Genomic DNA, 26,581 nt, shown 5'->3' on the forward strand with positions numbered 1-26,581 from the left:
TTTATATTAGGTAATTCTGTCTTTAAATTACCAGATTTATCCTTGGATTTTTTTGTTTTTTTTCATTATGTAAGCACCCAAAATCTCTAACAGACCGTCTTCCACACTACTGTCACTGCATTGCGTGAGTATCATGCTCGTATATATAAATACAGGTGAAACACAGAAAAAAAAAGAAAAGAAAAACAGACATGCTCTCCAGTCCCTTTATCATGTCTTCCATTCTCTCATTTTCATCTTCTTTATAAATAAAATACACTCACACCCTCTTTTTGACTAATTTAAACTTCACACACACACACACAGACCCCGTTTTTATCTTTTATGTTAAATTCACTTATTATTCCAACAAAACATAAAAACTATATTTCATATTTGGCGGGAGTAACAAGGTAAAAAAAAAACATCAATTTTTATAATTTAATGTTGTTCTGTTTGTTTGTTTAGAGTAAATTTTGCACGCATTGTTTACGTGATTAAAGCTAATTTTCGTACGGATATTTATTGCAGATATATGTATATATGAGCATATACATATAGCTAGCTTTGGTTTCATTTACTACAAAAGCAGCTTGCGTGTGAAGATATATTGGATTAATTCTGACAATAAATATTTACTGTATGACGGGATTAGGTATTGTTGTTATTCTTACAGAATAAATAAATATTTATATATATAATTATATATATAGGTATGTTTACTATATAAAAATAGCTAAATTTTTTTTTTTTTTTTGGTGTTTTAGAAGGAAACATTATGGCTACAAATAATCATTCATCATTGGCTATGTTACATGAGCCTAGTATCGATACCGATAAGCTAAGTTACGAGATATTTTCGATACTAGAAAGTAATTTTTTGTTTGGGTATGATGATCCAAAAGTTTGGAAACAACAACCTAAACATGTTTTAGCATCACCGGCTGTTTCGGTAACAGAAAATGATGACGTGGGTGTTGTACAGGCTGTTAAGAATCAGAGGGGGAAAATATGTGTTTTGTGTATTGATGGGGGTGGAATGAGAAGTATTTTGGCTGGGAAAGCTTTGGGGTATTTAGAAAATGCTTTGCAGGTTAAGTCGGGTGACCCGAATGCCCGAATTGCGGATTATTTTGACGTTGCGGCTGGTACGGGTGTTGGTGGTGTTTTTACTGCGATGTTGTTTGGGAGTAAAAATGATAACCGGCCGATTTTTGAGGCGGAGGATACGTGGAAGTTTGTTGCGGAAAATGGGAAGAAATTGTATCAAAAGAAATCATCCGGGTTTGATATTTTTAAAAGAATTAAAAATCGGTCTGGGGCTGGAGCTGGAGGTCGGACCGGTGGATTTGAGGCGGTGGTTAAAGATACTTTTACTGTTGGAGGTAAAAGTTTAACATTAAAAAACACGTTGAAACCGGTTTTGATACCGTGTTATGACCTCTCCAGCTCAGCTCCGTTTTTATTTTCGAGAGCTGATGCACTGGAGAGTGATAGTTTTGATTTTCGTCTTTGGGAAGTTTGTCGGGCGACTACGGCTTTGCCAGGGGAGTATGACCCGGTACCAATGAAGTCGGTCGATGGGAAAACTCGATGCGTGGCGGTCGACGGTGGTTTAGCAATGAGTAACCCGACCGCGGCCGCGATCACACATGTGTTGCATAACAAACAAGAGTTTCCATTTGTGAGAGGTGTGGAAGACCTTTTGGTACTTTCATTAGGTACGGGTCAGTTGTTAGAGTGTAATTATAATTATAATCAGGTCAAAGGGTGGAAGGCTAAGGACTGGGCTCGACCCATGGCTAGGATTTCGGGTGATAGCTCGGCTGATATGGTGGACCACGCTGTCTCCTTAGCATTTGGCCAAAGCCGTAGCAGTAATTATGTCCGAATTCAGGTAAATTTCATCCCTCAAGTTAATTTTCTTTGATTATTTACCTTATATAAAATGCATGCTTGATTATCTATATCTATATGCCAATTAATTCTAGCCAGGCTGTTTTAATCTGGGTTTTTTGTTATATTAATTTTACTTGAACAAACTTTATGCTCCGTAGTATCTGAAATGGATATGTTTTTCTAGCTGATTTAATGAACAAACCAAAATTGTGACTTTTTCGTAACCAAATATTTTGGTCAAAAGTTGTTTATTTTTTATTTTTTCTTTCCAACAAAATGACAAAATTATCCACAACATATTTTATGTGACATGATATATTTGCAAACAATTTTTTTTAAGACATTTACAACAATACATGTTTTATACAAATGATACGCCGTGCAGTATAATTTGTTACTACCCATATTTTATATCACATGATTAGTATTATAATTTCAAGGCTATAAAAACTACATAAGGACTTAGTTAGCAAAAAGTAAATGCATACAAGAAACATATTATCCATTGCATTTTGGTCAAAAAGTTGCAAAGCAAATTAACTACGAGTATTATCCATTGCATTTTGGTCAAAAAGTTGCAAAGCGTATATGAGGGTTTCAAACTTTCAGTATCTATATTTAGAGTTCATATATATTTTGATAATAAAATATAGCCTTTTAATGATTTTATAAGACTAAAAGTTTGTTTCAAACAAAAAGGATGTCGTTTTAAAGCTAACCACTCACCTTTAAATTTTTATATGATAATGATAATAATAATACTAAAGTACAATAATTATTTTTACTTTATATCTATCACACCGGCCTTACTATTAGAAATGAATTTTAAATTGACATTTTTTGGCAGTAAATTCCTTACATGTTGTATGTATTCGATTTATGTGGATTTAGGTATTAATGCCTTTTCTTAAGAAATTATATGGTGAACTGACCATATGCATGCTAAGACTAATAATGGTTAACAATAATATGTAACGTTGGTCATTTGAAACTCAATATAAGACTAAAGTGGGCTCTCATATATTTTGTTTGTGACTACAATACATAGACTTAAGTTTGATATTTTCACTAAAATCTCACAAAAAGCCAATAAATAACTTGAGAAGGGAGGTATTGATGATATGGTCCTATAAGGAATGATTATGGCTTGTTTTGTAGTCAACATGCCATGGTCTTTGTTTTTAGGCATATGCACATAAATATGGAGAATGGGTGTGTGACCATTCTTTTAGGAAATAGTCTTTTTGTATCATTCCATGTCCTCCAGCTATTACATAGCCAACAACAGGTTTGTTTTAGGAACATTTTGTGTGTGTGTAGCTTTCTTGGACAGATAGGCAATGCCAATGTTATTTGCATAAGACAATTGTTTTTTGTACTCGTTTCTCACAAGTGTAGGGTCGAATTTTAGGAGATGGATGCTGAATCTAATTTGCATTTCGGAGTTTATACTAATTTATGACCTTTTTTCGCAATAAACTGTTGCCTAAAGGATTCTAGTTTTCATAACTCTTTGCCCGTTTGATCTGTCTTGCTCTTGTTGAAATTTCCTTTTTATAATCCTTATTCAAAAAAAATTTAGAATTTGCTAAGGAAAATAGAATGTGACATTTGTACATCCTTATTTCCCTTGTTTCTTTATATTTCTTAAACAATTTGACAATATTACTTGTTTTGAGACTCAATGAGCATTTGAGCTATACTTCTCCAAAAGAATTAGTACATCTATTATATAGTTGTCCATGTTAATGTAGTTTAGATTTTAGAGACTCCATAATATACAAATTAAAGGGTAGACATGGTACAATATTTATTTCATAATAATAGTTATAGATAGAGAACAATAACTATATTTCTATATGTATGTCTTTAAAACCTTAAAGAACCAAATAGTCAGGGGTCAAAACCTCAAATGAAATCTAATACCCTTTTAAGGGTTTGATTCATAGAATGTTTTTGTAAGAAATGAAATTTGTCAATGGAATTAGATCCGAAGGAATGAAATTTGATGGAATGTTTTTTGTTTTCTTAAAATTCAAGAGAATGAATGAATCAAATTCCATCTAATAACCCCAAGGAATGTAGATTCCATCATTTGATGGAATCTTTACATTCCAATGGAATCATCTTTTGACAACCAAACGTACCACTGAATGAAATTTAATTCCAATTCCATCAGATTCCATCAGAATTTGTGAACCAAACGCGCCCTAAAAGTTTCTATTGATACCATTTATTTTTTCCCACTTGTAGCAAGTTCTTTTTATAGCCAAGTGTTGACATCTTCTTAAATAATACATCAGTTATGTGATAAAGGGTCCTATTTTCATTTCCTTTTCTTTCTCTTTATATATAGTTTATATATATAGTGATAATGATATAATCCTTTTTTTGGTAAAGATGCTTTGTGTTATAATGCATGTACATGATTTTGTGCTGTCATGTCCAAAGGATTGTCATTGTTAGTAAATTTTGCAACATTTTGAACATTATTTCACTGAGAAAAGAAATGATAAATTAGAGCCTTATATTTAAAGGAGAAATATCATTTTTTCCCCCAATGGTCCAAAATTTGCATAAGTAACATGAAAGCTGATATAACTATCACAAATTTTGATAAAGTTATCACAACTATGAAATGTATATATTACCATCCCCAATGTATATATATACAACTTGTTATATAAAGTGGACATTAATGTTAATCTGTTAAAATGTATCATAGGTTCATAAACTCCTTTATAAAAGGTTAACAATTCTTGCATTGTGTCATCATGCTTTTGTGAACTTTGCAGATTGTCTATTTGTCCCATAGCTTAATGTATAAAGGGAAAACAGATTTTGTTTTGTCTATAATCATTTAGGAAAAACAGACAACCAATCTCCAAAATTGGTTTGATAGCTATAGGGATTTTGACATTCCTGCATTCCTAACTTTCTTGTGAATTGTGAATCATCTTTCATTTATTTGGAAGCATGTATATTCTATTTTATTTTTTTTAATTTTTAATGTTGAGTTTAAGGGGGTTGCTAGATATGGAACAATGGCAAAACTTTTTGTATTTATTGTTTTTTTTTTTTTCCTAGAGGTGTCATGTTGGTGAGTGATGGTTATAAATTTTTTAAAGTTTGTTTGATAAAGTTTGAAGATGGAGTCCTATGGAATTTAGCCAATTTTTTATTTTGTTTTTACATCATTTTTTTACATAAATTTGAAATTATACAGCCTATAATCACAAGTGATTAAAAATCTATACATATATGAAAGCAATCTAAAAGGTTGTATATACATTGAAAATATTCTTCTTTAAACCTATTTGGCCGGTTTGGCTAGTTGACATGTCCCCTTATAGCTAATGGTTAACTTGAGTACTTAACTCATTTAAGTCGACCTTGCCTAAATCAGCCCGTAAATGAGTTGAAAAAATCGCCTCTAAAATTTTTCTTTCTTCGTTTATCAGGCAAATGGATCCAATATGGGCCGTTGTGGCGTGAATGTTGATTCAGATTCTAGTCCGGGAAACATAAAGTTGTTGACGGGAATAGCTGATGAAATGTTGAAACAAAAGAATGTAGAGTCAGTGCTCTTTGGGGGTAAGAAGATCGACGAGCAGACAAACTTTGAAAAACTTGACTGGTTTGCAAGTGAACTCGTTTTGGAGCATCAGAGGAGGAGTTGTAGAATAGCTCCCACTGTTGCCTTTAAGCAAGCTGCCCTTACTTAAAACCACTTATAACAATGGTATGATTAATTCTTTTCATTAACACACAAATACCACATTTATCAACAATTTATACTTAGCTTTTTGCGAAACAAATATACCAATGTGGGTCAGCCCACTTGGTAAAGAGTTTTACCTCTTAAGATGTGAGTCCAGTGATCATTTCTTGATACAACGTATTCAAGATTATTTGACAATAATGTAGGCGTTCTAAAAATTTTGCGGTTAATAGTTATCACATATTCACATGTCACACTAGTCTAATTATCTTTCTAGTTGACTACAATATTTATGTAGCTTTTCTATTTCAATGCAAATCAATGTGGACTTAGTATGTTGACTATTCAAGGAATAGGAAACTTTGATACTGTTACCCAATAAAGATCATTAGTTTTGTCTCCAAAACCATTGGTGGTCACAAATATATATATGATAAACACTATTTAAAAGTAGACCATTAATAGATGGGGGTCGTACTATTTCCATTTTTAAAGACACGTATTGATGCATTTATGTCTTTTTATGTACAAGCATGTCCCAAGAATCAAATGTTTATAACCACCAGTGCAAATGCAAATGCACAAACCAGGAGCCCCCCTACCCCCCACCGACAGAATGATCCTACTATTTGAACAGTGACATTTCTCTCATTTCATAAGATTTTGTTTACTTTTTTTTTTTTTTGTGTGGGGATTTGTAGGGCTTGAACTTTTAAACATATGGTCATTTGTTACTCTCCTAGGGACTTTTTTGTCATTTAAATAAAGGGACTTCCTAGTTATATTGTGTGAGTTTGATGATCCAAACTTAGTTGTTATGAATTAGTCCCAACATTGCACAAAACGTTCATTAAGATCTTGGTACATAAGCACTTTGAAAGATTACACAAATGCCCCTAGGGGTCCAAACTACATTGGCTAGTAATGTTATATACTGTGAATGCAGGGAATGGTGGTCAAAAAGGAAAAAAGAAGTAAAGTAGCATAGTGCATACTCCCACATTAACCAGCTTTATTCTGAAAGAGAGTGAAGCAAATTGACAGAAAAGGACATTCAACTCAACTGTAAAAATCAAGAAAAGGGCATATGGGATGGATAGGGGTAATCTTGGTGTGATTTTTTTTGCCTGCCACATTTAACCATTGTGGTGTCCACTCTATGTTGCTTTGTCCTTTTCCTAAACAAGTGTGAAATATTTAGTAAATTTGTAAGAAAAAAAATGAAAAAAAGAACAAGAACTAGTGAGTGTGTGCGAGTCTAGAATGGCTAAATATTTTTGGGGCTAAGAGTGCTCTTTTTTACTATTTAACTATTTTCTAGATTTCTACATAGAAAGGCCTACTTGTTCAATTCAGATTTTATCTACAATATTAGTTGATATTTTTACAAGAAAGCCGTATGAGTTTTTGTGTAAGTTGTGGTATAGACTGGTAGTGGGTATGATTGAAAGCAACATGCCTTGGTGTGGGACATAATGTTTAAAGGGACCCCAAGATTTTACTAGATTTAGAGGTTATGTTGTTTGTTACTACTTTTTTGTCATGTTTATTATAATGGCTAGTTTCATGTGTTTTGAACTTCTGGCTCACCTTCTTGATTATTTCTATTGACTATTGTGCTCGTGATCATTCTTAGAATCTTTGTTCTCACCCTTATACCAAAACAGACTCGGTGGCATAAACTAGGCTCCGTACTACTAATCTAGACTACGACATTAAGAAGTGATAAATTTACTTGAAAGCGGAGTAAACAATTTTTAACCATTTTTAATCGTCCACAACAATATATATATATATATATATATATATATATATATATATATATATATATATATATATATATATATATAGGGTAACACTCTGATGATAACACTTTTAAAATAAGAACGTTGAGAACACTTAAAAACATCATTTTGATGCATTAAAAGTCCATAAAACTTATATAGTGCTTAATTAATTATCATTATTTAAGTGTTTAACAACACATTGATATGTCAAAATCGAAAAAATCACGTTTTTTGTTTTGTGCATCCATCTTGGATTCATATTCATCAAAATGATGCATCCAACAAAAAACATGATTTTTTGATTTTGACGGATCAATGTGTTGTTAAACACTTAAATAATGATAATTAGTTATGCACTATGTCAGCTTATTTGGTACATATATCATAATTTTTTTCAAGAAAATAATATAAAATGAATTGAAAATTAAAAAGTGACTGAAAACCTGAACATGACCTCATAATAGATGGATTTACCGGTTTTAATCATCACAATAGAACTTTTTTTTGTTAGAACCCTACAAAAACAAAAGTGTTAAAGTTAAATTAGAGCACTTTCCAAGCAATTAGCCATTTTCTTTTTTAACCCTCCCAACCAACCCCCCAACCAATTTCCATGACATTCATCACTTTCTCAACCCTCTCAATTATATTTTTTTTCTTTTTCATTTAATTTAATCAAACATTTTTTAAATAAAACATAAACCATACATATTAAAACTAAACAAGTTTCGTTACATAGTTAAACAAATAAAAATAGAAAACGTTTGACACGTGCTTAATAAAATAAACGATAACTAGCAAAAGGTGCCTCGTTCCAGTGTTCGTGATCCGCTAACATTTTTCCCCTCCTTGAATCCATGAATGATTGTATGAAATGTTTGTGTATATGAAATGATTGTATGAAATGTTTTTGATAATTTAGGAGGTATTTATAAATAAAACTAGGAGGTATTTTTTTTTTCAAAGTAGGGGAAAAAAATTTTCTTTTTTTTATGCTTCAAACGGTCAAATCTAAGTTGTCCTGAAAACAAAAGGTGCCATGACAATGAAGTGCCTCACACCATCTTGGAGGTACTTCTTTATTCACTTGGTGGAAAATATGGGTGGGAGTTCTGGTAGACTGGACCAGATAAACTCCTCACAAACAGAAATGGTCTACTGCTTGTGGAACAGATTGAGAGTAGACTTTGCTGACATCCTGTTCAGAAATCTGGTGCAGAAACTGAAGGGCACAACCCCACCTTCTCACGCTTTTCCACGCTCCCAACGGAAACTTTTTGATCCAGCCCTCTGCTGGCTTTTAACCCTCCCAAGCTCAGCCCTCCATGAGCCCGCAATGATGACGGCGGTGTTCCCCCAAAGGATTGAGCAACCTGCAATCCAGCCTTCCTCCACTCCCTCCCCCTAACACAGTAACACACCCACAATTAGTACCTATGTGTCAAGTAGCCACTAAATTATCAAAAACAAAATAAACATATATAAACTGATGGTAAAACTAAATGCAGCAGCAGTTCATCAAATATTACATTTATATTGATTTATAATTCATAAACCATTTTTGTTTGTCATCTGTTTACACTTTGGCAGCATGGACTATGATTTTAGAATATGTGAATAGCCAAATACAGTCCTGCCATGTAACATTGTTCATTTATTATATGTGTTTTGTTTAAGTTATTCAAAGGCTTGGGTTGTAGGCCAAAGTTGAGTGTAAGAAGCAATTTTGCATCAATTAAATAAGGTTGAAAAATGTTTTCTTTTAGATAAATAGTGACAATAGTGTAGTTAGAAAATATCTATTTCGACAACATGATCAATTAACATTCAAATTGAAAACAACATTGTTTTACGTCAAAACTACATGAAACGTATACCCAATCAAAATCACCCAATTTTGATGCCAATCGAATCAAAGCTACAAACGTTGCTTTATTGATAGTATTCTCACTTCGCACCAACTTAGCATACCACTTCTTATATTCTTTCAAGTCACCGTGGTTACAAAAACCATTGATAATAGCATAATACATAAACTCATCAGGCTTAATCTCTTTAAACCCCAATTTACCACACACTTCAACAGCTTCTGCTAACTTCTTCTCGGCAACCAACCCAACCAACTTAGCATTAGACATTCTAACAACCGACGAGGCCACACAAGTATCATACTTTTTGTTACAATATTATTTTTATTGCATGTCATTTACGAAAAATTACGTAGAAATAAAATAAAACCGGTGCAACGCATGAGTTTTACCTAGTTTTCTATGAGTTTTAAATCTCAATACCTTGACAATGTACAAAGGAAGTCAAGATGTAGATAACATTATCTCTATTACGACAGTGTAGAATGACAACCTTCAGACTCTGTCAACAATAAGAGACTCTATCAACAATAAAAAAAAGGCCTCCATCTTTTAAAAACATCATGATTTTTTTGAATAAAAATGATAGTTTTGTGATGACCTACATCCTATACTTTTGGAAGACATTTGGATGTATAACATGTTGGGCAAGCCTTTCAACAATCATGTTACAAGATGAGAAGTGATAAACTTAATTTTATAAGCCTAGACAATTGAATGCTTGACAAGCATGTTGCATTTTTTTTTTCGATTATCATATTTCTAATCTACTTTTAAACTAAAGAATTAGACTTATCTATTCTTTACTAAACCATCGCCAAATAATTGTAGTGACCATGATTATTTTTCCTCGATCACAAAAAGTCTCAAGTTTAAATCTCAACATAAACTTTTTTGAATCATCACATGTATTTAATTTTCAATGCACCTATGACGGTTCCTAGGAGATAATTTCCTTCAATTCTCATTGATGAGTTTAATATGAGGACCTATTGTCGAGATGACTTTTTAACAAAAACCCGGTTAAAACAACGTACGTTAGACGATTCAATATTTATGAGTAAGACACATGTTTTTAAAATTATACTTTTATCCTATTGGGAAGTGATTTTCACATAAAATATTTTTATCATACATGTCATAATATATTTTTAGAAATAACCAAAATGTCTTATATGTCCATTATTACCCTTTCCAAAAAATACGTACAACCCATAAAACTAGATCAATATCTGGTCGTTGATCGGGTTATGAAATAAATTTATACATGTACGATGTATCGCACATTTACACATTGCGAGAAATATACTTTTTGGTAGGCTATCAATCTCGACCCAACCCGAAAAAAATTAAAACAGGGTTATAAAATCTTGACCCGTGAACCCGCTTACCCACTAATTAGTCGACCCACTAACCAAATATGATTCAGTATATCAAATCAAAATTTCAGTATATGATTCGGTATATCAAATCAAAATTTTCAGGTTAAGTTCAGGTTGACCCTTTGGGTTAACAGGTCGACCCACTAACCTAAAAATAATTAAAATATTAATAATAACTTTAGTAGGTTGACCTACCAACCCATTAACCCGCCAACTCGCAAATCCATGACCCATTTGATCTAAAATCTATCTGCCAACCCATAACCCATATGACTTGTTTGACCTGAAATCAACCCGTCAACCCACTAACTCTTTTCACCCACCAAGCCAAATTTTTTAAGGCTAGTGGTTCGGGTTCAGGTTGATAGGGGAAATTGCTAACCAGAAATTTTTAGTAGGTTGGGTTAGGGTCATAGATTTTCAACCCGTCAATCCGCAAACCCGAACTCATTGGCAACCCTTTTTTTGGGTAATATCGTATATAAAAAGAGATTTGATATCCATTTTAATTTTTTTTAATTGTTTTCAATGTTGATCCACCACACCTGACAACTCATAAACAGTTTGAAATGAACCCGCAAACCTACCAAGCCACCAATGACATGAAATCAACCCACCAACCAACTTAACCCGTCCACCCGATTTTTTCAAGGTTGGTGGTTGAATTCAAGTTGACAAGTTTGGGTTGTAAGTTGCACCCCCACTTTTTTTTAGATAATATAACACTTTTCTTAGATAATACAACACTTTATTAAATAACGCAACACTTTTTTAATAGTGTTTTTAAAAATATCCATTAGATAATTGTTTCTAGCTATGATAACAATATTTATATATGTAAATATCAAAAAGGTTTTTATTATAATTAGCATGAAGTTTTTACAGTTGATATTTATATGAAAAAAAAGGTATACTAAATTTAGGAAACATTTATTTGATTATTACTCATAGTTTTTAACTAAATATATATTTTTTAAAATTTAGCGTGCATTTTTCTTAATAATTATCTTTTAAAATAAATTTGTTTCACCAAGAAGGGATTTTATCAAATTTGTCTAATTCGTTTCAATGGTTGTAATATTTACCCATCTTTATATTAAATAAAAGAGAATTGTTGTGACATCATCATTCCATAAATATTGCTTATTTGTCACATCCAAATTATTTCTTAAAATTAAGTTTTATCATTTTCTTAAAATTTATTTATGATATCATAATCACTTTTCTTCTTACAATTTATTACATTTTTATTTTTGTTATTTTATAATGTTATTTTTAAAAAAAATATATATTTTTAAATTTTTTTAATGAAAAAACACTAATAAATTATACATTGTCTTTTAAATTTCATCATCTAAATAATTTTGTCATAACAGATTTTTAATTATCCACATATTATGCAAGTTAATAAACTAACTATAACTTATAAGATGCACTATTTTGACTTTTGAGGATACGAGTACTGTTAAACTATCGCAACTACGGTGGCGAAAATGTGTTTTTATAGAACTTTGATTGATATGTCCGGGTTAAACCCGAGTTAATTAGCTAGTTTTTATAATAAAAAAGAATAATCCAATCAAAATGGTGAAACTATTTTAATTGTCATGTTAATGAACAGAAATTTCATTTCCTAATGTCCTTATCACATATATTTTTGCTTTCCTAGTTGTAATATAAAAACTATTTGTTAATTTGTTAAAAAAACATATAATACATTATAAGCCCCAATAAAAACTTCTATTTGTTTAAAATTATGTACTTACACAATGAACATTTCATATATAGAGCGATGCTTTCACATATTATGGCATGAAATTATATATAGCATATTCAAATATAATCTGAACTTCAACTTTATAAATCAACAACGTGTAATTGAAATATTAGCCTCATTCTTATTTTTTAATTCTAATAAGTGGTTAATACATGTTTTATTCTCATTCTTATTAAATACATGTTTTAAACTATTAATATAACACCTTCCTTCCTAAAAACTTCGATTTGTTCCTACATACATGTTTTAAACATATAATACATTATAAGCTCCAATAAAAACTTCTATTTGTTCAAAATTATGTATTTACACAATGAACATTTCATATATAGAATGATGCTTTCACATATTATGGCATGAAATTATATTTAGCATATTCAAATATAATCTGAACTTCAACTTTATAAATCAACAACGTGTAATTGAAATATTAGCCTCATTCTTGTTTTTTAATTCTCATCAATAGTTAATACATGTTTTATTCTCATTCTTATTAAATACATATTTTAAACTTTTAATATAACCCCTTTCTTCCTAAATTGTGTCTTTTATTTTCAATGGTTGAGATTAAATGTTGATTTAATTTGAAGGGTGAAGATGAAAGCAAATCCATAATATTTTTTCTTTTATCTTCATGAGCCATATATATATATAATTAGTAATTCTATTTTATTCACTGATTTGTTTACTTATATTGTCCTTTTGTAGCAACACCTATTGACTATTGATTAGGGGCCACATCATTAAAGTTTAGGTATCCAAAGGATATGAATCCAAAAAGTCATGAAGAAGAAGAGACTTGAACTTGACATATAGAGTGGAAGGCATTCAATAGAATATGCTTGTTGCATCATCAATAATTTACCCACCCACATGATATTCTTTATGATAACAAGTCAAATTTATCTCTATTAGTATTAATAAATTTACAGTACTATACAAGCCTATACATAATTAAAAGTAAAATCATATATATAGCAACATGTATATAAATGATATGACAAATTAACAAAGTAAGAGATTGATAGCATTTTTTTTTTTTTTGAATTTTAAATTAGGCGAAAAAAATGTTAAAATAGTGGATGCATATGTAACACATCAGTTTATAATTTATGCAATATGAACCTAATGAATTGCGATCCTTTTAAGTTAAAACAAACATGATAGATTATGTTGAACTTTTGTGAAAGAAGAAAGAAGATTAATAAAATAAAGAAGCTTTAATTTCATAATGAAGACCCTATATACATATGTACGCTAACAAAAATAACTCGACACTTGACTAAACTGCAACCATTGTATATTTTTTTCGTAGAAGTTAGATCTAAATCACGTGAAAGTGTGGTAATTTTTGATTTGACAAAAAGGTAAACTCTATAAAAGGAAGTACTTTAAATTTCCATTAATAGGGGTAAAACAATAGAAGAGAGAAAAGTACAAAGATTTAATATAAAGGTCACACAAGTACTTTTTGATGTCATTGTTATGTAAAAGAGTTTGTAGTGGTGGTAATCGAACATTTCTAAAATTCCATTCTATAAAGCTATAAGATAAATGTGAAATAAGATTATGGCACTTGTGTGATCAAAAATAACAATAATAAACATGTGATTGTTAATTTTCTTTTAAGATGTTCATGTTTGGGAAATCCACTAAGGCTCGAATCTCACTCTCTACATTTTTAGGAGTGGACTATTATGGGTGTTTTCGAGAGTTTTGAGTTTCATCTCAGGCATGCATAGTTCGAGCACCACATACTGCCCAATTAGATGTTACTGTAGTGTTTCGAATGCGAACTGTTAAAAAAAAAAAGAAAGAAAAAAGAAGCGTAGAAGCTTCGTTGCTAATCAGTGGCATATAGAGCTAGCAAGTACGGCGAAGATATATCCCAATATTATAATAGAGTTATTTTGGATAGCCGGACTTTATTCATTTATTGTTAGAGAAAAAATGTTTGATCTTTTGATAAGGGAAATGAGAATTTTGGAAACACGTCCTCAATGAAGCTAAAATAAAGTTAATTATGTAGTTACAAACAAAACAAAGGAAATCAATAGATTGTCAAAAGATAGATGAAATAGTAGATGGTAATAATTCAAAGATACATGTACCTTGAGTGCAAACAAGTTGAAGAGTAGTTTATACAAGGGCCCTTTATACAATGAAGCTTTGATATATATTCTTTCTGATTAGACTTCCCTACTCCATGGCTCTCATACAAACACATCATCTCATCTCATATCATAATGAAATATCATATAAATATAAGTATAAATTGCTAACATAATAATCTTTCTTTGTCTAAATATATATCATATCATAATGAATATAATATATATTGCTATTATAACAAGGGGATAACTTAGATGATGTTAACATCATCTTGGTTAGATGATGTTGCTCTCACAAACCATAAAAATCATGGGGGCTTTTTGACATGTGTAAAAATTGATTTAAATGAGTTTGTGAGAGCAACATCATCCAACAAAGATGGTGTTAACATCATAAATCATTTACCCTTATAACAATCTTTCTTTGTCTGAATAATTGACACCCACTTTTATAATGGAATTGGAATCTACTTTGAAATCCATGATTAGGGATTTAACAAACATATTTTTTTGTAGTTATGTGTTTCAACCATTTATCCACAAGTTTATTTGGACAAAATTAAGCCTACAAAATATGTGGAATGGGAGAGGCTAAACAATATTATCTTCTTTGTTGCTTAAGAGAACCCTAACATAATGAGAATAATTTATGGATATACATGATTTAAGTTTGTCCTTTTTGTGTTCATTGATCATATTCGTAAGTTTTGTTTTTAGGTTTGATCCATATCCATATCTAGTTTATTTCTTGAATGATCATTAACTTAAAAACGACGATCATAGAGCGCCTGCGTAAATCTCATCTTATCGGATGTGGATTTCATAAGATTTTTGAGAAGTGATAGATGCATTAGCTTAATAAAAGTTATGACAGTGAAATGTTAGCTTAAAACTAAAAAGTAAATAAATTAAGTGGCAATATAGATATATTTTTCAGTCAATTACCAAGATCAAAATTTAATCAATTACTATTTTATTATGATTATAAAGTCGATTGGTTTAAAAGAGTTAAAATGTGCACTATTTTCTTTTCTGATAGACCAGATTTTTGTGCGTGACAACTGACAAAGGGCATATTATTAAATATATTAATACAACTTTAAGGATGAATAGTGACTGATAAATACTAACAGCCTATGCGAAGAGTTATTATTCTTCCACTACACATCCTGAATCACTAATCAAATTTTGTTATATTGTATCCCGTTTGAGTTTTTAAACACGAGTTACTTTTTAGTTTGTTACACACTTTTTTCATTTTTAGTTTCCAACCAATATATTACAATTTTTTTGTTGTCATATTCCGTACCATTATGTACCACTATTTACTTCTTTCTTACACTTTCTTATTTGTTGTTTTTAACTAATATATTAAAAACTTTCATTTAAATTTTTATCTTTCATTTCTATTTTTTTGTTTATTGCATATATAAACTATATGTATTCGTTAATATAAACTTTTATAAGCGCTTGTGGTTTTGACTTTAGACATATATGTATTTCATATGCTAAAGTTTTTAGTTAACATATATTGCGACACATCCTCAACAGCAAAACGTAATCACAATAGGTGAAACCACGCAATTCGCGGATGTAACCTAATGTTGCTTTGCCCTTAAGTAAATATATATTTGATACAAAGCCATCAATTACATTATATTAGGCGGTTAGAAATTCAACATAATTATACCGAAATAATACAACTGTTTTAATATGATAGCTTGTAGGGCCCAATTTTTACTAGTTTACTTACAATTTCTAATGACCCAGTTATAATTATATTGTAAATTATAAGTGTCATAGTCGAAGATAGATATGTGATGATGATGTGAATATGTGATAGCTATTTCATTTAGTTATATTCCATTTTGTTATGATATTAATTACGCTTATTATTCAATGTTTATGTAGAAATGATGTCAATAAGCTGGTTAATTCTACAAATAGTACCACACTTTATAAAAATCAGGTGTGACATATCAAACATCGCATATAAGTTCTACCAGACACAAAATATATGAAAGATTGAAATAGAACGCCAACGATTTGGCGAATGGTGATGATCTGCATTCAGCAGTGATCATGAATAGAATTGCATCTGGGAAAAAGATGGAAAGATAGGGTGCAAATTTTTGAACCAGCGTAAACACAAATTTTGTGTTCATCACAACCCAATTTCATCATTCAACCGGCATAGAAGAAAATTACACATTCAACTTCCATTTCCACCAACACACACGACTTGTTAATGGTAATGTCTAATGTTTCACACAAGCCAAGTGACTATTTACACAGAATAGGAATCTACAGCATATGAAACATAGAATATCTAGTTACTTTTTCCGATATTCCCTAGGTCCCATTACCTTTATAACACACTCGGCTCCAAGAATTCTAAAATGTGTTTAATGAAAGTTTGTAGCCTGCTTAAAGGTTTTTATATGGTAAACTTCTTTGAGTTGGCATATACAAATGTTGAGTGGAGTGGAAAGGAAAAAAAGGACATAATTTCATTAGTGTTGCTTCAACGAGAGCTTCGGCTTAAAAAAATATTGGATTAGTTTTGAAAAGATCTGTGTATTGTACATAGTTTTAACAATGTCATTATCCACATAAAGTTATCATATTGAACGAGGAAATAGTAATACTAATATGAAATTTAACACCGTTCTTTTGCAAATAACATTGAAGAAACATGGAACAATAATAAATCACTCTTATTTATTGCAAAATTCCAGACTATTCTGGGGGAAACAAACCAAAATATAATAGAAGCCAAAAATAATACCCATCCAGGTCTACTTACCAGTGACCATCAATTACATGTGTTGTAACTAACAAAGATAGCCATCTATTGTCACAAATCAATAAAAGGTTGCAAAAGAGTATATGAACTTGCCTCTTTTTAAAGGGTATCTGCAATTCTGGGTCAAGTTTTGTGAGTGTGTAAACGAAATGCTACTCCGTTTAACTTTGGTGCAATGGCTCTTGGAAATCAGGATTGATGGGGAATAACTGACACTGAGCGTGTTGTGCAAGTAACTGATTCATCAGGACTAAGGCCACTGACGCTTCCACCATGACAACCGCTGCACCATCACCGATCCAAAAGTAAACTTAAAGTGGTAACATGTACTTGGAAGTATATCACAGAATATGTGGGATCCAGAATTTCAAGAATAATAATCATCATGGGCATTTAAGTAGTGTCACTTGTGCAGGGTATGCATCAGTGTTAGGCTGTTAGCCTTAAATATTTTTCCGCCTATAGTTGGAGCTTTTTATTAAAAATCATTAGCTGTTCAAAAATGATACAAAAATTATCCTAGTTTAACTTGCTTCCTTTGATACTGTTATCTCTAGATCAGTAAATAACTAAATACAAATCAATGCATATGGGTAGAGATAGCAATCCATTTATAATCCAATAAGTTCATGTTGCTAACAATTCAGACATTCACTATGTAAAACTGTTTTTTGGGTTAGGGTACGAACCTCTTGGAACAACACAGGGATCATGTCGGCCACGAGCGATAAGTTCTGTTTCCTTTTTATCTCTGGTCACTGTATTTTGCTTCCTCTGCATGACATTGCAACATTGAATTAAGAAAGCAATTGACCGTTGACAATCCAAGAGAAATAAATGTAAAACGATGCTTTCCCCCCATTAATTTAGGCTGATACAGATACTTTTTGCTTATATCCATCAAGAATTTTTTTTTACTTCAATGCCATTTTAGCTTGTTTCTTTCTTTTGACATTCACAAGTGAAATCTTATTGTCGCAGGGACAACAGATTAAAGACCATCCACTGACACTATGTTTCTTCAAAATTTGTTTCCAATTGACAAGATGCCTGACGCCGTGCATAGTCCAATCATATGCATCACAGAAGACTGAGAAATTTTTTTATAGAGGTGGCATCATGGGTGGATCGCTATGGATAAATACAGATAGCCTTTTTGGTACGGGTCGATAAATTGACATATGTGCCCAATTTTTTCTACGTAAATATTGTATCAAATATTCAAGTATGATACAACATTATTCAAGTTTTTTTTAACAAGATAATAGGATTTTGTATAAGCAGGCTACCCTAATATTTAACCTTTTCATACATGACCATCCAACTATAAAAGCTACATCAAAGACGACCCATATATGTATCTAGTTTCGTTTATATACTAAATCAAGCAAAATACATGCTGCAAGAAAATGATATCCATTCAGAAACGAATATACTTTGTTATTTGTTCTGTTTTGTAAAGTAAATAGGGCAGTGTAAAAATAGAAAATTTGGCCATTCAACATGTTTTTGGTATAAAAGGAAGTGGGACATTTTTCGTGGCCTATAGAATAGTTTCAATAGTAGGAGGCCGTCAAAGAAACAAGTTGAATAGCTAAATGGCACTTCGTATTCTATATCATATAACCAGTCAGAGATAGAACATAATCTGAATCAACCTCTTCAAAACTAAATGTGTCAAACTTGGTACTTGTACTAATATAATCTGCAATTGTTCAAAAACCTGTATTACTGTATTACATTAAAATGCACAAAAAGATAGTCTTACACTGATTGTAGATGTAGGTTTGAAAGCTATTCTCATGTTTATGGTCTCTCCGTTAGATATCCCACCCTGCAAATTAGTTAAACAGAGGTGACTTCATACATGTTCTAATTGCAAAGTGACTTCACCCTCATACAACCAACCAGAGCTTGGAAATCATACCTGTATTCCACCTGATCGGTTTGTTCTTGTTCTGACCCGCCCAAGTTCATCCGTGAAAAACTCATCATTATGCTCACTACCAGTCAAAAAGGTACCTATATTTTTTTTTATCATATTCAATCACAGATGTAGAATCAGCATAGACAGATAGCACATAGCTACCAGTTTGTCTTGCTTGAACTTTTGCATACTAGATAAAGGAGGCACTTTCAACCCATTTGTTTGTGGTTCAACATGACCCCTTTGACCTGTTACTAATTCTGCCCAACCCACCCATCTTGCAATCTCCAACACTTAAAAGAATATATGGATGCTGCAATACCTGCAAATCCACTGCCAAACTCAAAGCCCTTTGTTGCAGGTAATGACAAAGCCGCCTTAGCCAACTCAGCTTCAAGTTTGTCAAAAACTGGTGAGCCAAGTCCCTGCCATATAGATATCAAAATATTAATCACACGATCTCAGATATGCATGTATGAGCAGGTTCACAAAATACACATACAGTAAAAAAAAAAGTGAGCACTTACACGTGGGACATTTCTGACAATACATGTAACAACACCACCAACAGAATCACCTCTCACCCGGACCTCGTCAATGGCAGCAATCATCTTTTCTGCATACTCGGGATTTGGGCACCTAACGATGTTGCTTTCTACTTGATCAAGGGTAAACGTTTCATGATCCACTAAGCCCTCTGGAAGTACAACCTTGTGAACTTGAGAGACGTAGGCAAGAATCTGGTAGGCATAGATATCAACCACCAAAACAATCAGTAGAAATAAGATCAATGGGTAATCCATTGTGCATATACCAACAAAGAGTTATAAGTAGTAAATATCTCTTCTAAATTTGGCTCTGAATAGGCTGCCATTACACAAAAAAACATACAGAACTATTCAGAGATAAGAGCTGTCCCAAGAATCTTTCCACTAAAGTGTGCAGTAGAAATTTTTGTTGGTGGTATTTGGAGGACAGTTTGAAACTGATTATGGGATATTTGAATAATCAGAATCTAATTAACCAGTTCTCATATTACGTGTTGCAAGAAATGGTGTACAGGTGTGCCTTTGTTGCTTAAAGTGGGGAGAACAGATAATCAGTTGTTTAATTGCTGGAAAAATCTAAATTCTCAAGAAACTAAGTGATAAAATGACCAATAAAAGAAACTAAGTGATAAAATGACCAATAAAGGAACTCTTGTATATTGCTGAAAACTTTGAAATAGGACAACTTACTTTTTCTATCGATGATATTGAGAAATCAAAATAAAAGACTATATCATCATTGATTAGGCTTGTACTAGTCATGAGTCGACTCAAAACCCACAAGAAGGGTAACGACTCGGATGGAGACTCTAAGCAGCTTTTGAAGCATGGATTAATTACCGGCCGTGTTGCGACTCAGTCTGAGTTAGTGTGAGTGTGAATCGTGTGAATCAACAATCAAGAATGATGCGATTTAGCTAAACCTATGTTGAATTTCACAATTGTTAGGTATCCTAAATCATCTACATATCACTGTTTTCCCTAACAGTTTGCTTAAAGATAATAAAGCCCCTTACTAGTAAGATAATTATAAAGCATACACATGTAACTCTACACACCTCAGTTCCTGAATATAACTTGAGGATTTTCTTGGCAACAGCACCAGCGGCGACTCTCCCAATTGTCTCTCTAGCTGATGATCGTCCACCACCCTACAATCCAACCACATGATTTAATAGGATATTCAAGTATCCAAGAAAAGAACCTTAGTTAACAAATTCACATATGTAGTAGAAAGAAAATGTGCACCTCAACTGATCTTGTACCATACTTGAAGTCATAAGTTGCATCAGCATGAGAAGGTCTATAAGCCATTGACATTTCACTGTAATCCTGAAAGTTACAATAGTTAGTATACCACAAACCTTACAGACACCAATGAACTATACAAAAGAAAGATAAAACACCAACATATTCCATAGCTATTTGACTAATTATCAAATTCTATATAAATTAAACTACTACTGATAGGATATTGTATTGTCATCATGTTCAGTCGTTAATCTTTTTTGCATCGTAGCTTCCACACAAGTGATATCCAATACTACATAAGTACTCACTTTTCCCCTTTGGTCTGTATTGGGTACTTCGATTTTGATAGGAGTTCCAGTAGTAAAACCTGCATTAAAGGGCCAAGACATCAGTGTTTTGCTCTATCAGCAACTCTTTAAAATAGAGTCGTCACAACAAAAACCTGAGGATCATGTGAAGAAGTGTTAACAACATACTAACCTTCAGCAACACCAGAATATATAGTAGCTGTGTCAGTTTCTTTCCTAGGTGTAGTGATTCGGCTTTGACCTGGCCTCCTATATATAAAAAAGAGTTTAACGGACAATTAAAGAGCAGACACTAAAAGGACCAAACATACATATCCACTTGCGTCATCATACACAAGAAAGAGATGCCCTACCATGATGTTGAATTGATATTCATTATATAAATCAGCTTTAGATTAAGAACCATTAAATCATTAATTGATGAATATGATCATACCTTCTGTCAAGATCTCCTTGAATATCAGCCTCGGAAAGTGGAAGACGTGGAGGGCATCCATCAATCACGCAACCGACTCCTCCACCATGAGATTCACCAAAGGTTGTAACACGAAAGAATTCTCCGTATGAGCTTCCAGCCGCCTTTATCTCTGTTCAAATGCAGGGAGATAAAGTTTAAAAACTACATTTGAAAGTTCAGCAACTTGAAGGAAACTGAAAACCAATAACATATCGGATTTTAATTCACAAAAAAATACAGTGACTGAACAGAGGTAACAACTATAAATGAATGGCATTCTCTAGATCTTTCCAAATATAAACTAGGGCTACAAACAAATTTGGTAAAAATGAAAGACAGGTTTGACTAGTAAGATGTTGGAATTTCCTGCTTACGAGCATCATGGTGGTCACATATGTAAAAAGTGAAAACTATTAATATGCACAACATAGAATCATGCTGCTTATTATAGTCTCGTATCAACCTGATAATCATGACCATATTTTATTTCTATGTTACCTTCGGCTTTCATTGATTCTTTGACAGAATATTGGTATATGATATTATAGCCTATACCCAACTCATTTACAAAACCAATGATGTTTGGAACATTATCAGCATTTTACGGTTGCTGCAACTTATGTAGCATGTATAGAAGGAGAGAAATTCTAAAATCTATAATGTCAGATAGCATTCCGATGACCAACTGGTCCTAACGGCTAAAGATTACATTCCATATAAGCTACTGAGCCTGAATCTCAACCCCACAGGAAACTCAAGATGCAAACTTGGGGCTTATCTAGTAATATCTTATAATGTTAGAAGTCATAAACAGAAGTTTAGTTGGCTACGATTATATCGTCTTTCGAGTCGGATCCTGTTAGTCAAGGCACTGAAACAATAATACTTTCTTACATTATTCCGCCTATTAAAGCTACAGTCTTTCTATAATCACACATTAAATTAATATTAAAATATTCCCCAATAGAGAAAACTAACAAATCCATCAGGCAGATACTACTGAGTTAGCCTACAAGCATCTTAACAGATCAACAAAATATCAAATGTGGTCAAACAAAGTCAACAACTCAAAACACAATTCGCAACACTAATTCAAAAGTCATATACACACATACATATATGAAAATGAAATATCTCTCTCTCTCTCTACATATATATATATATATATGTATGATGAGGGAAATGTAAGAGTATCGGAGAATTACCGAGAGTTTTGGCACGTGAACGGCGCGTGGGGGAGAATTGGACAGATGCAGGACGGAGATCGGAATGGAGGAGGGAACCGAGACGTGAAGGTTCGTCGGAAGATAAAGGTCCGCCGAGAAAAGGTTTGGTAGAGAGAGAAGACGCCATTTTGATTTTGATGGGATTAAATAGTTGGTGACAGGGGCAAATCTTTAATGAGTGTGTGTGTGTGAAATTATATCTATATATACATGTGTATATATATATATCTCTCTGTCCCGGGTGGGGGTTGGTGAGAAGGGGAAACAGCCACCTACCTACCCAAAGCTATCTACACCACGAGCAAACCAATTAGGCCTCAGCCAACTGATGGACTAGTTCGTTTTTTTTCTCACTGCCACATCAGTTTTTTACTTTTTTAAAATACTTCTTCCTCACTCACTACCAATCTCACCTCTTCCTTAACTCTTCTTCAACCTTTATTTTATTTTAATATATCAAAATATAAAACACAAATTTAATTTTATTTATTAAAAACATTATATTACATTAAATAAAAAATATTAAATTAATTAAAAAAAACATAAAACAGATTAAATCTAGAAAATAAGAAAACCAACATGATACATAAATAAATAAATGAAAGACAACTTATTATTATTTAAAAAAAACTTCAATGTTGAAATTGTTGTAAAAAATGAAAAATAATGAAGTGAATGGAGTTGTTTATATAAAGATGTAAAATAGGAAAAAAAATAATAATAAAAAAAAAAGTTAAACTAGCAAACGGCTAGTATTTTAAAAAAAAAAAATTCTTTTTTTTTTGTTTGATTCCAATCGATCCCCACCTCTCACACTCCCCCCGTCGACCCATGTCCTTCCAACGACACAGCCCCATCGACGAGCTGCTTGAACTACTTGCTGCCAATGGTTTCCTCCGTCGACGAAGCCAAGGACTCACCACGAAGGACCCGTTGGCTATGGCCTTACAAGTATAACTTTTAATTAGGAGTTTATCGTTAGTTTGTTAATCAACAATTATCCTTTTAACTTTAGTTTGTTATTTGTAAAACTGAATATACTCATTGTTATCACTTAGTTTGTTTGATAATAAAATGAGAGAAAGATATCCACGTGTTACGGCAGTGATGCAGGTGATGGCGGGGTGGTGATGTAATGGCGATGGTGACGGTGATCTACCTGAAGGCCCTTAGCCGTCCGGGTTCCGCCCTCGGATTTAAAAATTCATTGAAAGTATGTCGAATGAACTCTCTAGTGAAAAAACATGAAATTTTAAAAACACCCATATAAAATTTATAATTTATCGATGTACGGTTTTTGAGATAAAAGATTTTAAATGAATTAGAATAATAAAATGATTCATATAAGAGAGTAAAAAAAATGAGTGGTTGAGATTTAAAGAAATAGAAAAGGTATTATAGTTATTTTGGATAAATATAGAATAAATAAGTGAGACATTTTGGGAAAATAAATGTTGAAACTTAAAATGCTAGACAAAGTTATTTGCTATATAATAGAAGTACAAATTTAATGTAACTAAATGATTTATAGTGAGAGCCTTAGGGGCTGTTTGGTTGGTGAAATTCTAAGGAATTCTAAGGAATTGGAATTTGAATTCCATATTTTAACATATTTGGTTGGGGAAGGAAAGGGAATTGGAATCTAAAATTTTCCTTCAAATTCCATGAATTGTTGAATTTGCAATTCCATCCACATCTCGTAGGAATCTTATGGAATTTAACTTTTGACCAAAAAAACCTCCTTTACAAAAACTCTTCTTCTTAATTCTTATTATCTTTTTCATATGCATCTTTTCTTCTCTTCATTTCTTCTCCATATCATCTTCTCCACAAGACACAAGCTATATAAACACTAATCTATCTTTTCCTTTATCTACAAAATCATTTTCGTATAAGTTTTTTTCGCATCTGACTTAAAGGTTATTTAAACAAATTTCTCATCATTTTCTTATCATCACACCGTCAGATCCAAGGATCAAATATTCAGATTATTCGAGTGTGTATCTTTAGACACATGGTTTCGTTTAATTATTATTTTTCTATTCTTATGGTTTGATAAATTGGTAAATGTGACTGGAAAAACTCCCACATCTCAATAAAGAGCAACAATATTTCGTGTACTTTCTTTTTTATTCATATTTTTGATCATTATTATTTTATTGTATCCATATTTTTAGTGCTATAAATATTTGTTTTTGTGATATTATATTATTATCAATTACTAGATTATTAATATATATATATATTGATATAAATTAAATTTGTTAATAATAACTGATAGATTATATTAATATTTGATTTTAGTTGTTGGGGGTATCAATGTCTTTTTATCTAAATGAACATTCCAATTCCGTTGATAAATTTACGTACCAAACAGGATTATAAAAATTGATAGATTTCAATTCCAATTCCTTTAAATTCCATTTCTTTTTATAAATTTTAATTTCATCAAAAACATTCTGTGAACCAAACGTCCCCTTAAGGGTTTTGAATGTCTAATGTGTAAAAGGTTTCAATTTTAGTTTAAATGTACAAGTGTAGAAAAGCAAAATTCGTTTTTTAGACAAATGCTAAACACGTTTTACCAAATTAGTATAATTTTAAAAATAATTTTTTTTTTAATAATTAATGGTTACATTATCATTCATATTTTATGATAATATAAAAAGCTATTAGATTACGATTGTAAATAGTAATATTATAAGGTTTCAAAATTATTGATCATGGTTAAATGATTTTCTCAATTTTAATTAAATACTAAGTTAAATTTTAAAATAACCAAAAATAAGTAAAAATTATAATATTTTGACAACTAAGCAAAAATCCTAATTGTTATCTAAAATAGGGTATCACATAGGAAAAAATATATAATCTCTTAGTTATATATAAAGAAGGATGCACAAACAAATTATACATTTTCAAAAGCTGGATGCACTAATTCGATGGCTTTTTTTTATACAGTAAAACACAAATGGATTATGGATGCACTTAATTATAAATACAAAGTGGATAAATGTGAAAAATATTCAACAAGCAAATATTACTTCAAAAAATACAAATTCTGTGCAAAATAGCTAGATACACCTTGCATCTAAATTGAGAGGGAGAAAAAAGACCAATGGACTAAATAAAATTATACACATAAAAGTAGACACATGAAAAAAATGCAAAATTGGTGAGAAATTAAATATTTATATATATAAAAGAATTAATGAATGATATGGTGTTAATTAGATTGAAAAAAGAAACAAAAAACTAATTCACAGTTATCAGCCATTTCATTCAATTTTAGTTTTAGAGGGTGTTTGGGAATGCGTTTTGAAGTGATTATCTGATTATTACGTTCGTAAAACACAAATAATCTAAAAAAGTATTTGTGTGGAAAAGTGATTATCTGCTACGAAAACGCAGTTTTGAAGAAGCATGTACCTACCTGCTTTTTCAAAACGCAGTTTTGAAAACGCATAATCTATTTTGAAAACGCAAAATTTGTTTTGTAATCACAATAACAAACACCCCTTAGACGAGAACGAA

The 26,581-nt window shown here is 31.6% G+C and overlaps 2 protein-coding genes across 2 annotated transcripts; one reads left to right on the forward strand and one right to left on the reverse strand.

Annotated features, from left to right (window-relative positions):
* Window positions 1-202: 202 nt before the first annotated feature.
* Window positions 203-7,177, forward strand: LOC122589545 (patatin-like protein 6). Its single transcript, XM_043761841.1, has 5 exons — window positions 203-392; window positions 511-634; window positions 747-1,876; window positions 5,340-5,620; window positions 6,546-7,177. The coding sequence occupies exons 2-4, from the start codon at window positions 622-624 to the stop codon at window positions 5,601-5,603; spliced, it is 1,407 nt and encodes a 468-aa protein (XP_043617776.1). The 5' UTR covers window positions 203-392; window positions 511-621; the 3' UTR covers window positions 5,604-5,620; window positions 6,546-7,177.
* Window positions 7,178-17,222: 10,045 nt separating this feature from the next.
* LOC122587114 (chorismate synthase 1, chloroplastic) lies at window positions 17,223-23,244 on the reverse strand. Its single transcript, XM_043759194.1, has 12 exons — window positions 23,027-23,244; window positions 21,801-21,951; window positions 21,537-21,613; window positions 21,365-21,423; window positions 21,054-21,137; window positions 20,864-20,956; window positions 19,785-19,997; window positions 19,580-19,682; window positions 19,258-19,352; window positions 19,099-19,164; window positions 18,020-18,104; window positions 17,223-17,613 (listed from the first exon to the last, which is right to left on the reverse strand). The coding sequence occupies exons 1-12, from the start codon at window positions 23,172-23,174 to the stop codon at window positions 17,492-17,494; spliced, it is 1,296 nt and encodes a 431-aa protein (XP_043615129.1). The 5' UTR covers window positions 23,175-23,244; the 3' UTR covers window positions 17,223-17,491.
* Window positions 23,245-26,581: the final 3,337 nt, after the last annotated feature.

This window comes from Erigeron canadensis, chromosome 2 (genome assembly GCF_010389155.1).
Source record: "Erigeron canadensis isolate Cc75 chromosome 2, C_canadensis_v1, whole genome shotgun sequence".
NCBI classification, from domain to species: domain Eukaryota; kingdom Viridiplantae; phylum Streptophyta; class Magnoliopsida; order Asterales; family Asteraceae; genus Erigeron; species Erigeron canadensis.

Coding starts and splice junctions, on each gene's coding strand:
- LOC122589545 (XM_043761841.1), top strand. Junction 1,877..5,339: donor GTAATTATGTCCGAATTCAG/GTAAATTTCATC, acceptor TTCGTTTATCAG/GCAAATGGATCCAATATGGG.
- LOC122587114 (XM_043759194.1), bottom strand. CDS start 23,174: ATGGCGTCTTCTCTCTCTACCAAACCTTTTCTCGGCGGACCTTTATCT. Junction 21,614..21,800: donor CAAGGAGATCTTGACAGAAG/GTATGATCATAT, acceptor TTTTATATATAG/GAGGCCAGGTCAAAGCCGAA. Junction 19,998..20,863: donor AGTTATATTCAGGAACTGAG/GTGTGTAGAGTT, acceptor TATGCCTACCAG/ATTCTTGCCTACGTCTCTCA.